This window comes from Chanodichthys erythropterus, chromosome 23 (genome assembly GCF_024489055.1).
Source record: "Chanodichthys erythropterus isolate Z2021 chromosome 23, ASM2448905v1, whole genome shotgun sequence".
NCBI classification, from domain to species: domain Eukaryota; kingdom Metazoa; phylum Chordata; class Actinopteri; order Cypriniformes; family Xenocyprididae; genus Chanodichthys; species Chanodichthys erythropterus.
This window is the reverse complement of record NC_090243.1, coordinates 31,586,810-31,603,105: the sequence shown is the minus strand read 5'-3', so window position 1 is coordinate 31,603,105 and position 16,296 is coordinate 31,586,810. Positions and strand designations below refer to the sequence as shown.

The following is a 16,296-nucleotide window of genomic DNA, read 5'->3' as shown; positions in this document are numbered from 1 at the left end:
TTTTATGTAAAGTTGCTTTGAAACAATGTGTATTGGGAAAAGCACTTAACAAATAAACTGGACGGCTTCCATTTTTGAGTGAACTATTCCTTTTAGAAAAAAATGGTGTTATCCTTAATAATGTCCTACTCCTCACATTTGTTGCAGACTCATCCATGATCCCAACAGTCGTTAGGTCATCTGAATTCTAATCAGATCCATGCACAGAATCATTCAACCATTCAGCTTTCCCAGAAGATCCTACTGATTTGCTGAGCTGCAGACATCATTGGATCCAGATTTCAGTCTTTGAAAGGCCACCGCATTTCCTTCCGCATGCAATGTTTTATTTATTATTGGTTATTTGATCTGGTCTGAGACCATTATGGGAATATGTACCTTTCTGAATAATCAATAAACAGCCATTTTATTATTTAGATGGGTCTGGTGTGAGGGGCTGCAAAAAGTAAAAGTCATTACACAGATCCGTCATTGTTGATAAATGAGATCACTTGTAAAGTTAGATGGGTGGCAAAAGAGCTGCATGAATGTGGACGGTTCTGTGCATTGCTGAATACTATTAGTGGGCAGTAAATATTGCACGGGCCTCTCCACGGGACTATGATTCGGCGAGTGGGCGGCAGAGAGAGGGCAGTAAATTCAGAGATTAATTAACCCGTTGAATTCTGGACATTTCCAGGTCTCCGTTCCGGTGACCTGTGGACGTAAATGGGACGAGCCCGTCCTCTGCAGTGAGCGGAGAGTGAGGGCTCTCGTCCGGAAGAATGAGTTATTAAGAGAATTTTTTGAATAGATGGAAAAATTGTAGCCTGGCTATTTAGTGTCATAAAGTGCAGCCAAGCCAGTGCAGGGGCTCCTCGGGACAGGAGGCAATAGCATTCCAATCAAATCTCAGACGGATGAGAGATGGGCCTGTCCACTCTGAATTTTTATATTGTGGAAGGGGCTGGAAAGAAATAATGCCGTCCGTGAGTGAATTAACCTCTCGCAGTGGATGGAAAGGCCTCTGTCATCTATAGGGGAAGCAGAGGAAATGAATGGGCGGAACAGAGGCAGGCCGGCCGAGCCAGGGGGAGGGGTAGACAGGATCATAACCCCTCGCCAGAGATGGACCGTCCGTGGCTGCGGCTCAGCCACATGTGTTGTGGATAAGAAAGGACAAGTGTGTAGTATGCTGCTTCAGCTTTTCAGTGATATCTGAAGGTCTGATCAAAATCACTTTGTTTTATTTTTTTTGCATGACATTCATATGCATGCAAAACAAGGATGTAAATGCGGCAAAAGCACTCTCCTGTCAATCTGGACAAACAGGTTATGCAGTTCATCCTACTTACAGGAAAACTTTAGCACAACGCACATTGTGTAGCTCTATTTATATTACCAATGAATCCAACACAAGAAATAAAGCAGGTATGAAATTATTATTTCTTCATGTGCTTTTTCAGGCTACACAAGTAATCTTTCATTGACCTTAGTTCAGAGATCTACTAATCATTTAGAAAAGCAGGAGACAAACATTATCTAATGATGAATTTTCTTGTCTCACAACCTGATTTGCATGCTTATAGTATGCATTAAAATATGCTTCACTGATGATGGGAAAGCAGGCTACAGCCTACCTCTGGCTGTGTAGAAAGATGTGCACCAGTGTTTTGATATACTGCCAGGTCATAAAATTGCACCTTGATAACACGGAACCGCTTGTAATATACAGTTTGTGGTTGAATGTTATCTAGTGAATTTCCATCCATCCATCCATCCATTCCAAAACTAATTGTTATATAGCTCAACACGGTTAGTTTTATTGTTTGAATCTCTTGTTTTTTTGATTTACCTCACAATTTTAATTTGTCAAATAAAGTGACCTGCACTCATCCATGAGCATGAATTTTGTCCCATCGGATTTCTTTCCATTGGCAGTGGAAGTGAAGACGACAACTCCCAAGATTCCATGCTCATTTACAGTGTCAAGCTGCGCCTTTATTTTGTGCACGTGATGTCACCGTCGACCGTTACGACTGCGGTCACGCCCACTGAGTGGCAAAAGACTGAAGGGGCTCGCACACCGGATGCGAAGCTCAGCGCCTCGACACGTCTTTAAAATTCGAACGCATTGTTTTCTATGAGTGTACACACACTGGCGGTGACATTCGGCGCCTGTCCGCGGCGCCCAGCTACGACTCCAAAAAAAAAAATAAAACAATGCGTTCGAATTTGTTTTCAGCGTGAATGTCGTGAAAAACACACAAAACATATCCAAAACGGGAAAGAGCTGAGGTATATATTTAAAAACTGCAGAAAGCAACGACTCCAGGCAGAGAAACGTGGATTTGCAGTTATCATTTTGTGTCAAATTGTTGGATTTTAAGGTAAAATCATACCGTATATATTGTATTGTTATATATTGTGTTGACAACTGATCAATTAAATATTTTCCATCTTATATTTTGCATAATTGGGTGCTTTTCAATAAACACTGACAAAAACTATACTATAAAACTATATATGTTTTAGGGCTGGACAATATGACGATATAACATTGATATAAGTGATTATGCAGATTTAAACCTACCTATATTGTAGTTATATAAAATATTCACAAGCAGATTTGCTTTTATGAATTTCCCCGCCGTCGAAATCAGGCACATATAATGTCAGGAAACACGACTCTTGGCTGCATGTCAATATCCATGGATTAGGTTTATTGGACAAGTTGTAAGTAATGCGTTTTCTCAGTTTCCTCTATTAAATCCAGTATCGCAGCAGGTTCTTTTGCCACTCAATCCAGCTGAGGGAGCGCGTTTTCGGCGGGAAAGTGACGTCGACGAATACCCTCTATAAGCGATCTCTAGCGGCTAAACTTACATACTGTGCCTTTAATCATAGTTTACACCAAAATACCATAGTTACTGTACTACAGTGAAATTACTGTTACTGCATTGAAACTTAGTGACAACCACCATTGTTAGAGAGAGAGAGAGAGAGAGAGAGAGAGAGAGAATAATCAACAAGTTCCAAACTGTCTGCTTGTTAAGTTGTCCATCCATCCTCTAAACTACGTATGAATGCCATAACCTTAAAATTCATTTGACTACTTTACTTTAATGTTCATATACATTTTAAAACTTTTGACAAGTTCGGCCTCACGCCATTCCAATCTGATCTCACGGGAAATGTATGGATGAGATTGTATGAATACAAATTTGCCAAAACTTAATATTATTGTGCTTTCCCACAGTAACAGTTCAGCAATGGGCAGTAAATAGTCCTCTCCAATGACATAATAAATAAAACAATAAAATAAAAAAGCTTAAAACTAAATTAGGCTAAATACAGATTCATTACAAACACCACAATCTTTTCATTCATTATTCATTCATTATATTGCTCTCCGACCTCAAAGTTTAATGCAATCTGTCAGTGCAGTGCAGTGACTGACACGTGTGTGTTCAGTGACGTGTGTCATGAGGTCAAAGGTAACCGGAAGCTGTTGGCTGCTGCCGGGAGATAGAGCTATACACAACTACAAAAGCTTCTAGAATCATCGTATAATGTGCACTTTGACATATGTCTTTATGGATAAAGGGTTTGTTTTGTGTTCCGTTGGATTGGAAGAATGAAAAGATGTCGGTATTATCTTAAGACGAGCGGTTAAAACTGACTTTAAACCCGGAAGTGGAGCAAAGCAGCAGGTGTTAGCCTAGCCGCTAACACTCTTTTTCTCTTCCAAATCCCATATGAGGGAGCGATTTTGTTTTAAATCACTGATCTCGCACTCATTCTGCTATTTAAAGTCACATATTGTGCCTGTCATGAGTGTCAGAGTTGAGACGAGTCGTTTATGCGGCTGTGAGCTGGGTGAGATGTGAGATCAGTGTGATATACATTTCCAGCTGTCAGATACTCATCACTCTCATCTGATCAATGTGATTGTGATTAAACTGATCAGTCACTTTGGACATCTCTGGGTCATTCGGGTAAGATTTTATCATATTTTTTTTTTCATAATTCAGTATGAAATGAATGCAGATATTAATTATTACTACTACCATATGACGCTTTAAACGTGTAGAACTAGTATTCTTTAAGTATCTTTGAGTAGTATGTATATATATATATATATATATATATATATATATATATATATATATATATATATATATATATTTCACACACACCTCATTCAATACCATGGTTTATATTAAATGATGCAACCATGCAAAATAATAGCATGTTAAAGGCACAATATGTAAGATTTTTGTATTAAAATATCCGAAAGAAAAAACATTACAACAATGTTATATATTTTGTTGACTTCTGTACTTGCATCATCCCACATGTTTCCAACAATGTTTAAATCCAGAGAAATTTTAACCATTGTAACGTCCCGTGTCCTCAATTTTTATTTCCGCAGAAACCATGGAAACACCAAATATGCTTTAATATATTATGCATTTTATTAGACAGGTAAGCAACTGTTTGTGTACCTTTACCGAGAGAAAAGTAATTGTTGTATGGCTCAACACGGTTAGTCTTATTGTTTGAATTTCTTGTTTTCTTGATTTACCTCACAATTTTAATTCGTCAAATAAAGTGATGTGCATTCAGCACTTGTGGCTATTTTGTTATAATTAAATAAAATAACATGATTTTAAGCGATCAAACGTAACTGTAACAAAGTTCATGTTCGGGAAGGAGGCAGGAACCTACAAACGTTAAATATAAAACTTGAATGCATTAGCTCATCCATGAGCATGAATTTTGCCTGAGTCCCGTCTAGGGATGCTCATTTCGGTTAAATTTCTCGACCGACAACCGACGCTCGTTATCCGATTATTAACCGTTAACTGATAAGATTATAATATTGTATAGCCTATATAATATGACATTAAATAAAAAATACAATTGACGAGTGTCTGTGTCTTCCACGGGTTTATTTTAACATGCAAACAGCAGCATAGAACAGATAAACAACAGAACCTGGATTCACATTATCAAATTGTCACGCACCTGCAGCGTTTCTGACAGCAGAAAAAAATAATTTAAATAAAAGGCATAAAATAAATAGGCCTACACTAAATATTTTTCACTTAAATGTTTAACAAATTAAGATGACAAAACAAAAACACGGTGAATCCATTGAAGCTTTTAACAACCGGTATTTTAGACATTTTTTCCGTCAAATAAAAATAGCAGGCCTACCTCAAGGATTGTTATTGTTATGACCACGGACGGTGCACGTGTGCACACCGAACGCGTCTTTCCGCGCTCATGGGCAAAGGAGTTTCTTTGAAAGGCTCGCGCACGAGACTAAGCGGAATGCGGGAAATGAAGTATACCATGGCCCTGAATTGTAATGGACTGGAGCTCACGGTTCACATCGAGAGAAATGGGAACGCGGGGGCACCGCTATGCGACCGCAAAAGGCACTTTCACTTTCGTGATCAAAGTGCATGCCACTGATAAGCTTTGTATTATGCAGTATTACAGTAGCATACACATACCAATTAAACGCGCAGGTCTCCTCTCGTGCGTCCTCCCCACTGTGTCGCCGGTCGAGGCAATAATTTTCGTTTCGCTTTTAGATATCTCTTTTATTGATGCCATCAATGCTTTTAACTCAAAACAGTCCATAAACTACAAATCCTTCAGTCAAGCCAGCTCGCGCGTCAATCTGAGAGATCAGCCTCTTACCTTAAAGTGTCAAATTTCTCGGTTTCTGAATGGACGGTTTTGCTTGATTGACAAACGCTAACGTTCGGCCACGATTTATATACCATCGACCTGTCCTAAAACGTTAGCACGCTGTGATCGATTGCTTGGAAATGGTCAGTACTTCTTTTCGCTCGCTTCATTTTGCTTGTTGCTTAGCGAAATATGTCTGGCACGTGTGAAACGCCCGGTGAGTTAACAAATAAGCATATATGTATATATATATAGCATATTTTTCTTTAACCATGCAGCAAAAAAAACAAAAAAATCGTTTAACTGATAGTATTAATCGGTTAAAATTCTTACTTTCGGTTAACGGTTAAACGGTCAATGCGAGCATCCCTAGTCCCGTCAGATTTCTTTACAATGGCAGTGGAAGTGAAGACGACAACTCCCATGATTCCATGCTCATTTACGGCATCATCAAGCTACGCCTTTGTTAATAAGCAATCACTAGAATTTTGAATAAGCAATCACTAGCGGCTAAACTTACATACTGTGCCTTTAATTATAGTTTACATAAAAATATCATAGTTACTGTACTACAGTGAAATTACTGTTACTGCTTTGAAACTGTGATAACTTGGTGACAACCACCATTGTTGGAGAGAGAGAGAATAAACAACAAAAAATTTGTCTGCTTAAGTTGTGATGTATCAAATACTGTTTCCGGGTTCAAGCCTCTTTGTACAGTCGTTTATGAGCACTATTATTTTTTTTTATTTTTAGCAGGAATTTAGCAGTATTTATAAATTATTTATCTGTGCATTTTTTTTTTTAATGCTTATGCGCTCGTTTTTATTTCTTTTTTTTAACTTCCCGTCCCACTTGCAGCGACATTTCTTCTCTTATCTGATGACGTGTTTTTCAAGGGCAGACATCCTGTCACTGACTTGAGCAATAGTAAACAACAATGACTCTCTATTTATGTAATCCGTATAAAATGTGCATTTCTCTCTATCGGCACGTTCACTATACTGTGAATATGGCGAGTCATCATCGTTGACTTTATCTATGCAGTCAAAACTAACTCCGAAAACACTAGTTTATCAATAAATAATTAAAATGTCTCCTTGCTATTTTTCCTGACACATTCATAATCATTACTTTTGCCGGCAAGTTTTATACGTGCACTTGAGCGAGAAATAGATTATATTATGCCAATATATTAAATGCCTATTATGGTTTAGCATTTACAGTATACTTAAGTAATTCAATTAATATAAAGTGCGATTAGTTGATTAATGGCTTAAATGATGACTTCTAGTCGACTAGAAAAATCTTTAGTCAGGGGCAACCCTAGTGTACACTACAGTTTCCCAGCTCCCACTGTCCCAGACACCAATATTTTAACAGTTAATGAAAAAAGTAATCATTGTCTGGCCAACTGAGATTTTGCTATGGAGGATTTTTTTTTATAGGATTTTTTTTTTTTTTTTTTCCCAGCTGTACTACAGTATACCGTGAGTGTATATCAGAACCGATTGTTGTTTGCTTTTATGATCTGAAGAAGTGTTTGGACCCAGCAACTGTGACATCAAACGTCAGACTTAACAACCGGGTATTGATCTTTAGTAGACAGTAAAGGTAAGATATGTAATTTCAGATTGTGGATAAATTGTTTTGATTTTCAGGAGACTGCAGACATCATGAGTGGCAAATTTGGCCTTGTGAATTACAGCTCAAGGAAGCACATCTCCATATCAGTTCCCTCGTCCACAGAGGTGATGTCACCTCATATTAAATCAGTGGAGGAGCTCAGAGTGCTGGGCATCAACCTGAGCAGCTTCAACACACCAACACAGTTCTTCATCTGTGTGGCCGGCGTCTTTCTTTTTTACCTCATCTACGGCTACCTGCAGGTAACAGTCCATCATTGATCTTTGATTTGTGCCTTTGTATATTTATGCCACTGCTGACTCTTTTGAGTCTCTGTGCTTTCAGGAGCTGATATTCTCAGTGGAGGGATTTAAGCCATTTGGCTGGTATCTGACTTTAGTGCAGTTTGGATTTTACTCATTATTTGGCTTGGTGGAGTTGCAGCTTACTCAGGATAAAAGGAGGAGGTAATTTTGTTGTACATGTTAAAACTAGACCTGTCAATCGATTAAAAAAAGTAATAAATAATTGAGATTAATTGCACATAAAGTTAAAATGTATAATCGTAAATATATTTTCACATTCAGTCTTAAAATGGGGGGGGGGGGGGGGTGTTTGTTTTTTCACTCAATTTCAAGTAAGCTGCATGATTAAAGGGATAGTTCACCCAAAAATGAAAATTTGATGTTTATCTGCTGACCCCCAGGGCATCCAAGATGTAGGTGACTTTGTTTCTTCAGTAGAACACAAATGATGATTTTTAACTCCAACCGTTGCCGTCTGTCAGTTGTATAATGCCAATTATGTCAATGGGAACTCCATCTATAAGAGTCAAAAAACATACAATATGCACAGACAAATCCAAATTAAACCCTGCGGCTCGTGATGACACATTGATGTCCTAAGACATGAAACAATCGTTTTTTGTGAGAAACCTAACAATATTTATATAATTTTTTTTTACCTCTAAAACACCACTATGTCCAACTGCCCTGCACATCCAGTTTTTGAGGTCAGAAAACGTGTTCTGATGACGGAAGTGATCTCTCGTGCTTTGCTTCAATGAGTGCGAGACATCACTTCCGTTGTCAGCGCGTTCAGACCTCACTAACTGGATGCGCAGGGCACTTGGACATAGTGGTGTTTTAGAGGTAAAAAATGATATAAATAGTGTTCGGTTTCTCGCACAAATCGATTGTTTCGTGTCTTAGGACATCAGTGTGTCTTCACGAGCCGCAGGGTTTAATTTGGATTTGTCTGTGCATGTTTTTTTTTACTCTTATAGATGGAGTTCCCATTGACATGCATTATACAACTGACAGACTGCAACGGTTGGAGTTAAAAATCATCATTTGTGTTCTACTGAAGAAACAAAGTCACCTACATCTTGGATGCCCTGGGGGTAAGCAGATAAACATCAAGTTTTCATTTTTGGGTGAACTATCCCTTTAATTGTTAAATGATTGTGATTGTGATTCAAACACTCACGCAATCTTTTTCCTAAATGACAATGATTAAACGGTGTCTATTAAAGCTTTCACAAGTATGATCATAGTGAACTTTCAAATCTGTGTTCATGCTAGAGAGAGAACAGTTATTCTGTATAGGGATGAAACCGTTTTGTGACAATAATTTAAATTATCACAGAAGTACTGGGATTCAAGTTTAAAATTCAGATATAAACTCTGGTGTCTACGGTAGCGATGAAAATAGAGTAAATCACCTTTTGAAAGAAACTTGATGCTTCAAGTAAAGATTGTATCAATGACACCAGTAGGTGGAGACAAGTGTCTGGTAAAAACATATTTGTCATTGAATTATTCGTTCTAGAGATTCGTTCAAAAATGCTGATTCATCCAGTAAGGAAACAAGTGAAGTCTTTGAATCATTCATTCAATTAAAAAAAATATATATAATAAAATAATAATAATAATTCAAATTATAATTTTTAAAAAATAGACTCCAGCAATTAACATTTTGTTTGAACCTCTAGTAAATTACATGTTATTTTGTTTAGTTGTTTATTCATAATCGTGGGAGAATTGTGATCTCTATCAAATAAAAAAAAAAAAGAAAAAAAAAAAAGAATTTTGAATTGTCCAGAATTGTGCAGTTCTAATTTCTGGGTATAAAATGAGTAATTATAGCCTTTAATTATACAGTATAATTGAAAGCCAGGCCTAAACTGCAAAGTATGAGATAATATATTAACAATTACAGAACATCAAAAACATTATACCTGCTTTTATTTTACATTAAATTAAAATTTTGCTGTACATTCTTATGTGTTTAGCGAAGTTTTGTTAATTACTTTAATTCTTATGTATAAACACATAAATTTGTACATTATTTTTTACATCTCTAGTCAAAAATAAATTCCCAAACAAACTTTTTTCCATATTAATTGTTCTGTGGTTTCATGAATAGTATTTTTTTCTCTGATGAGAAAATGCCAGCAGAAACTTCCGAGAGGTTTTGTGTTTTGTTTGAACATTGTGTTAAACCTGTTCTATGGCCATGGCCTGCCTTTAAAAGGACAATTATTACACTCAAAGATATCTTTTTGGGGGATACAGTGTGAAAATGACAGTTGATTTCATTCCAAGCATTTAATGGGTCAGTGAATCAGCCTTAAAGGGATACTCCACCGTTTTTTCATATTAAACTATGTTATTCCCTTAACTAAGACGAGTTGATACATACCTCTCTCGTCTCAGTGCGTGCACTAAATCGCTCTGTCTTGCGGCGAAACTTTGTTGGCACTTAGCTTAGCCCAGTTCATTCAATAAGGGCCAAGCAGAGAAGCTACCAAACACCTCCACGTTTTCCCTATTTAAATACAGTTAATCGAGTAGTGTAACTCGACCTAGGACGGTGACACAAAACAAAACGTTGCGCTTTTCTAAGCGTGTAAAATGGATAACTATATTGTATGGCGGAATACCATAGCAAGTGCTCGGGAGCACTTTGACTTACCGCAGTAATACCGCTCCCTCTCCTCCTCCCTCTCCTCCTCCCTCTAATTTCCGTCAATAGAACCAACGTGACTTTTACAGGAGAGGGAGCGGGGGCCGGTGAGAGGACTTTTCACGAGTGAAGATATTACTGCGCCAAGTCAAAGTGCTCCCGAGCACTTGCTATGGTATTCCGCCATACAATATAGTTATCCATTTTACACGCTTAGAAAAGCGCAACGTTTTGTTTTGTGTCACCGTCCTAGGTCGAGTTACACTACTCGAGTAACTGTATTTAAATAGGGAAAACGTGGAGGTGTTTGGTAGCTTCTCTGCTTGGCCCCTATTGAATGAACTGGGCTAAGCTAAGTGCTAACAAAGTTTTGCCGCAAGACAGAGCGATTTAGTGCACGCACTGAGACGAGAGAGGTATGTATCAACTCGTCTTAGTTAAGGGAATAACATAGTTTAATATGAAAAAACGGTGGAGTATCCCTTTAAGAAAACATGCTTTACAGTGTTCAAGAAACTGGCAAACTAAGAAAACACAATGGTTTTAATGGAACGCTGCTTCTTCTTTTTTTCAGGATACCATGCAAAACTTACATGATCATCGCATTTTTAACAGTTGGGACCATGGGCCTATCCAACACTTCTTTAGGATACTTGAACTATCCCACACAAGTCATCTTTAAGTGCTGCAAGCTCATTCCTGTCATGATTGGAGGAGTTTTTATACAAGGTACATTCAGTGTTAGATTTATATTTATATTCATACACTTCAGGTTTTTTTTTTTGTTTTTTTTTCAGCAAGGTAAAATTAAATTGATCAAAAATTATATTAAATACATTTTTACATATTTATCTTAAATGCTGTTTTTCAAAGAATCATGAAAAAATATGCATCACGGTTTCCACAAAAATATTAAGCATTACATTTGTTTTCATCATTAAATTTCAGTCTATTCATCACACAAAGCTATATGACTTATAATATATCTTAGAAAATACTTGGAATATTGCACATACGTTGTACAGACTTTCCTACTTTTTGTCCTTTTTTAGTTAGAAAGTTGTGGTCACTGAACTGTATAGAAAAAAAAGATGCATTACTTTTGTGCTTCATGGAAGAAAGAAGCCAAATGAGTTTGGAACAACACAATATGTGTGTGTGAAATATCCTTTTATTTTCAAAGTCAGTTCACTGTTTTTTTCTCAGGTTTGTAATTTTTGTGAACAAGTTTCCTGTTCTTTGTGCATTTTCTTTCATTGGCCACTGTTGTTGTGGAGTTCTTCACTTGTCTTATGCAAGAATTTGACTGAAGTTTTGATATCCTGAACAAGAAAGAATGAAACCAGCTGAACAGTTCTCCCTTCTTTTTTTATGGGGATATTTTGATTTTTTTTCTCTGGCGTCGTGGACCTTGCGTCCCCTGAGGCTGGTGCGTAAGATCAGCGGGACTTTGGTTGAGGATGCGCGCGAGATGCCGGCCCATCAAAGCTGGACCGAATCAAAGTGATGCATGGCAACCTGCTGCATCACCTTCACCCCCACGGCAACTACCTGTTTGAGAACACTCTTCGGCCTTTCCTGCTTCTTTCTTTCTTCTCTTTGTATTGTTTCACATGTCCAACCTCAAACTCATTCTCCTCACATACTTGCTTGTGATGAGTTGAAGAGTCCAGCAGAAAAAGAAAAAACTCATTCTCTCTATTCGACAAATCAGTTTGCCGCTAAACTTGTTCAAAGATCTTTGTAAAGCCAACCTGCAGCTAAAGTGTCAAACCTGCAGCCAGAACTCAAAGGACCCAGAAGATATGGCCTTCAGCTTAGCAGAAGATCAGATGTCTGTTTATGCGACTTTTATGACATGTTTGAGTTGATCTGTGTCAGAGATTCTTGGTTTGATAGAGCTTGTTGATGTTGTATGTTTTTAGGGAAACGCTACAACGTTGCGGATGTGTCTGCTGCTCTGTGTATGAGTCTTGGTCTGATCTGGTTCACATTGGCAGACAGTAAGATTGCCCCAAACTTCAATGTAACAGGTACAGGACTGCTTCTGCTTAATTATGTTGATTATGAGGAACAGGCTTTGTTCCAGAATCTAGTAAGCTGTTATTCTCTGCATAATAATAAAAAATTTGAAACTACGGAAGAGGATTAGGGCCAAGCTATAATAAAAAACAAAACAAAATAAAACCATCTCGAGATTAAAGTTGTTAAATTTTGAGAAAAAACTTGTTAAATTTCAAGAAAAAAGTCGAAATAAAATGTTGAGAATAAACTTGTAATTTAACGAATTTATTCTTAAGTCAAGTCAAGTCAAATTTATTTATATAGCGCTTTTATTTATATGTCTTAACATTTTATCTCGACTTTTTTCTCGAAATTACCAACTTTAATCTCGAGATGGTTTTATTTTTTTATTATTGCTTGGCCCTAATCCTCTTCCGTATGAAACTGAATGTACTTGAAACATTATTTTCGTGTTTTGTATGTTGTTGTTAGGTGTAATTCTCATATCTCTGGCCCTCTGTGCGGATGCTGCGATTGGAAATGTGCAGGAAAAAGCAATGAAACTCCATAACGGGACCAACTCAGAGATGGTACAAACTGTTTAGTAACCGTCATTATGTAGTTTGTCTCTTTTTTTGTCCAGGAATGTTATTCATCATTATCCATGTGTTGCAGGTCTTATATTCCTATTCTATTGGTTTTGTGTATATTCTGTTGGGTCTGCTGTCTGTTGGGGGGATTGGACCTGCTGTTTCCTTCTGCTCTCAGGTGGGTTTTACAGATAGATGAGAGAGTGAGAAAGCGAAGCTGGTATCGTGTATCTATTTCGTGGAAAATGAGTATTGGAAGTGTTTCAGATATTTCAGTTATTGATATCGAAAAACCAATGATTTTGACAATGCTACATAGTATTTAGTTTATTATTTCAGATGCCTTTTTGAAAGAATACAATTGAAAAATGTATATATTATATATAAAATTCAACCCGCCAAAGTGGCTAGTAGGAGTGACTGCGTTACATGCTACTGATGAAATCCACCTACATTTGGCGGGTGCTAATGCTAAGCCCTGTATAAAGAGTATATCCAAGTACCCAAGTTTTTCCCAAATTGTTCAGCATCAAAATGTCTTTAGAGTAAGAAGTCTATTATTAAATAAATAAATATTATTAATAAATAATAAATATTGCTATTACAAAGATTATTTTTACTTTCTATGCAGATGCACGCTACAAAATCACCCCAGTCATTCTAGAACAATTAAAGGGTTAGTTCACACAAAAATGAAAATTCTGTCATTAATTACTCACCCTCATTTTGTTCCATACCCGTAAGACCTTCGATCATCTTCGGAACACAATTTTTTTTATAATTAACACTTGCAGATGCCCAGAAAGCTACTAAAGACATATTTAAAACAGTTCATGTGACTACAGTGGTTCAACCTCAATGTTATGAAGTGATGAGAATACTTTTTGTGTGCCAAAAAAACAAAATAACGACTTCATTCAACAATATCTAGTGATGGACGATTTCAGAAGACTGCTTCATGAAGCTTTGATTTACGAATCTTTTGTCTCGAATCAGTTGTTCGGAGCGTGTATCAAACTACCAAATATGGTCATATGTTAATGAGCTCATAATTGTGATTGCTTTTCTGATTAGTTCACCCCAAACACCAACATAATTTTCATATTTACTGGTTCATGTTATCTGACCCAAATAAAAACCATAACCACAAAACTGTGATTCAGATCCAACCATAATGTTTACATAAGCAGAACTGACTGTTTTCATTTCAGTGGAACAAGAGCAACACATTTTACATGATATTAAGCCTTCCAAATACTGCACTTTTAATATCTAAATGTCTTCTATCCTTAAAAAAAAAAATGTTTTACTCTCTCAGCATCCAGTGACGACATACGGTTACGCATTCTTCTTTTCACTGACGGGATATTTTGGCATTTCATTTGTCCTGGCTCTGATAAAGCTATTTGGAGCACTGGTTGCTGTCACAGGTCAGTTCAGCGCCCTCATATATGTATTTTTGGGTGGTCATTCAAATTTCGTGGATAGACAAAGTAAATTGATGCCCCAACTCTGTTTTTCTTTTTTCAGTGACTACGGGAAGGAAAGCCATGACTATTGTATTGTCCTTTCTGTTCTTTTCAAAACCTTTCACTTTTCAGTAAGTGGTCCAGAATCTATTTAAACACAACATGTAACGTGATGTATGTTGAGCAAATAATCTAGGATGAGACTTGATTTTATACATCAGAATTTGATTGGATCATGTTTAACATAAGTCTTGCTTGTACTAATAATATATTTCTGTTTTGTTGATAATGACGTACATTGGTTCTTTCACAGGTATGTCTGGGGTGGTTCTCTGGTGGTGTTTGGCATCTTCCTAAATGTTTACAGTAAAAACAGAGACAAAATGAAGCTTCCCTCTTTAGCAGAGCTCAGAAAACAATTGCTCGGTGGGAGGAAAGTGCGCCTGCTGTCTCAGGACGTGTAGGAGAATGAACTCAAATATTTTATTGATGGACTTCTCCTACTTCCTACATCAGCTGATGCTCAGGTGTGGTTTGGAGTTGCACAGTCGGATCAGCACGCTTGGAGCGTGGGGACCTGTTTGAATCAAAGGGACTGTAATCTAGAGCCAAAAAAGCAAAGATTTGCACTGGACAAAGGTGGAAACTGAAAGTGGAAACTATTTTGGTGGAAGATTCCTTTTTTTTTTTCTTTTTTTTTTTTTTTTTTTAACAGATCATGTCCAAGTGAATGTTGGCCTAATGGAGCCAGTGACATTTTAAATGAAAACATTTCACCTGCATGTGCCATAAAATAATGGCAACAGTTGACAAACAAGTCAGGACTCTATTTTCTGAGTAAACTGCAGTTGCACAGGTGAAAAAAGTCAATGATTCTTGTCTGTTTAAAGGGCTGATGTTCGGAAAAGGATCAACTTATCAGCTGCCATATTTGCTAACCATTTGTTTGGTGAAAAGGTGGCTGTTTTTACATTAAAAACAAACTGGGAAGTTGATTCAGACAGTCTGGAGTGTTTTCATGAATAATGGCGTCTCTTATCCATTGGCTCCAGCATGGAGAGTTGAAAAGCTGCCAAGCACTTTCTCAGATGTTTGGCCCTGCGATCGCCCAGGGCCTGTTTGATTAGTAATCCTGGAATAAGATAGCACCAGAAAGAAAACAAACACTGTGCACAGGGCTTGGCTTTAGACCTAATTTAGTTAAACAGAACGTCGTGTGTGTGTGTGTGTGTGTGTGTGTGTGTGTGTGTGTGTGTGTGTGTGTGTGTGTGTGTGTGTGTGTGTGTGTGTGTGTGTGTGTGTGTGTGTGAGAGCACATGTGTGGTTTGTGCATGTTTGTGGGTGCCAAGTGTGCGACACTTTCAAAGCCTCAGGGAAATGATTATTGTGCATTTGTTGCCACCCTCTCCCTTAGAGACACTGCCAGTTATAAAACACAGCATTAACACATACACAAAAGAGTAGCTGCTGTTTTGACTGCACAAAATCATTACATTTTTAATACTGACCATACAAACATAACACAAAGCTTAAAATGTCACAGTATTTTGATTATGAAAATGAAGGCTGTAAAGCTTTATTTTTTATATTTTTACGTTTTTAAAGTTTGTATTTTCAGCATCGTTACTCAGGTCTTTAGTGTCACATGATCCGTTCAGCTGTGCTGCTTAATATTTTATTAATATTTCCGTGGAACGCAAAATCAGATGTTTGTCAGAATGCCCAAGCTGCTCATTTCCCTACAGTTAAAGATTTCAAAAAGCACTCTATTGCTGCTTGTGCAGGCCAACTTTCAATCAGCACACAAAAACATTTTTTTTCGAGTTGTTTTAGTATTTATTTATTGTCCTTTCTTTTTAGGTGCAGTTCTTGAAAATTATGCAGTATTTAAATACACTATTTATATTTCTGTATACTGTACATGCAATGGAAATTTTTATTTAAGTTTAGTCACA

General features: G+C 37.2%; 1 protein-coding gene across 6 annotated transcripts; it reads left to right on the top strand.

The window, feature by feature from the left end:
• The first annotated feature begins 3,488 nt into the window (after positions 1 to 3,488).
• slc35b3 (solute carrier family 35 member B3) lies at positions 3,489 to 15,980 on the top strand. Of its 6 annotated transcripts, none has more exons than XM_067378468.1 (12): positions 3,489 to 3,977; positions 4,415 to 4,467; positions 7,159 to 7,273; positions 7,347 to 7,574; positions 7,657 to 7,778; positions 10,853 to 11,007; positions 12,204 to 12,311; positions 12,775 to 12,872; positions 12,958 to 13,050; positions 14,191 to 14,302; positions 14,403 to 14,472; positions 14,655 to 15,980. In XM_067378468.1, exons 4-12 carry the CDS (start codon positions 7,362 to 7,364, stop codon positions 14,803 to 14,805), a joined length of 1,122 nt encoding a protein of 373 aa, XP_067234569.1. In that variant the 5' UTR covers positions 3,489 to 3,977; positions 4,415 to 4,467; positions 7,159 to 7,273; positions 7,347 to 7,361; the 3' UTR covers positions 14,806 to 15,980. The 6 variants fall into 6 exon arrangements, with proteins under 6 accessions (XP_067234569.1, XP_067234571.1, XP_067234570.1 ...); XM_067378470.1 differs by having other exon boundaries at positions 7,159 to 7,299; positions 7,394 to 7,574; XM_067378469.1 differs by lacking the exon at positions 4,415 to 4,467.
• The last annotated feature ends 316 nt before the right edge of the window (positions 15,981 to 16,296 follow it).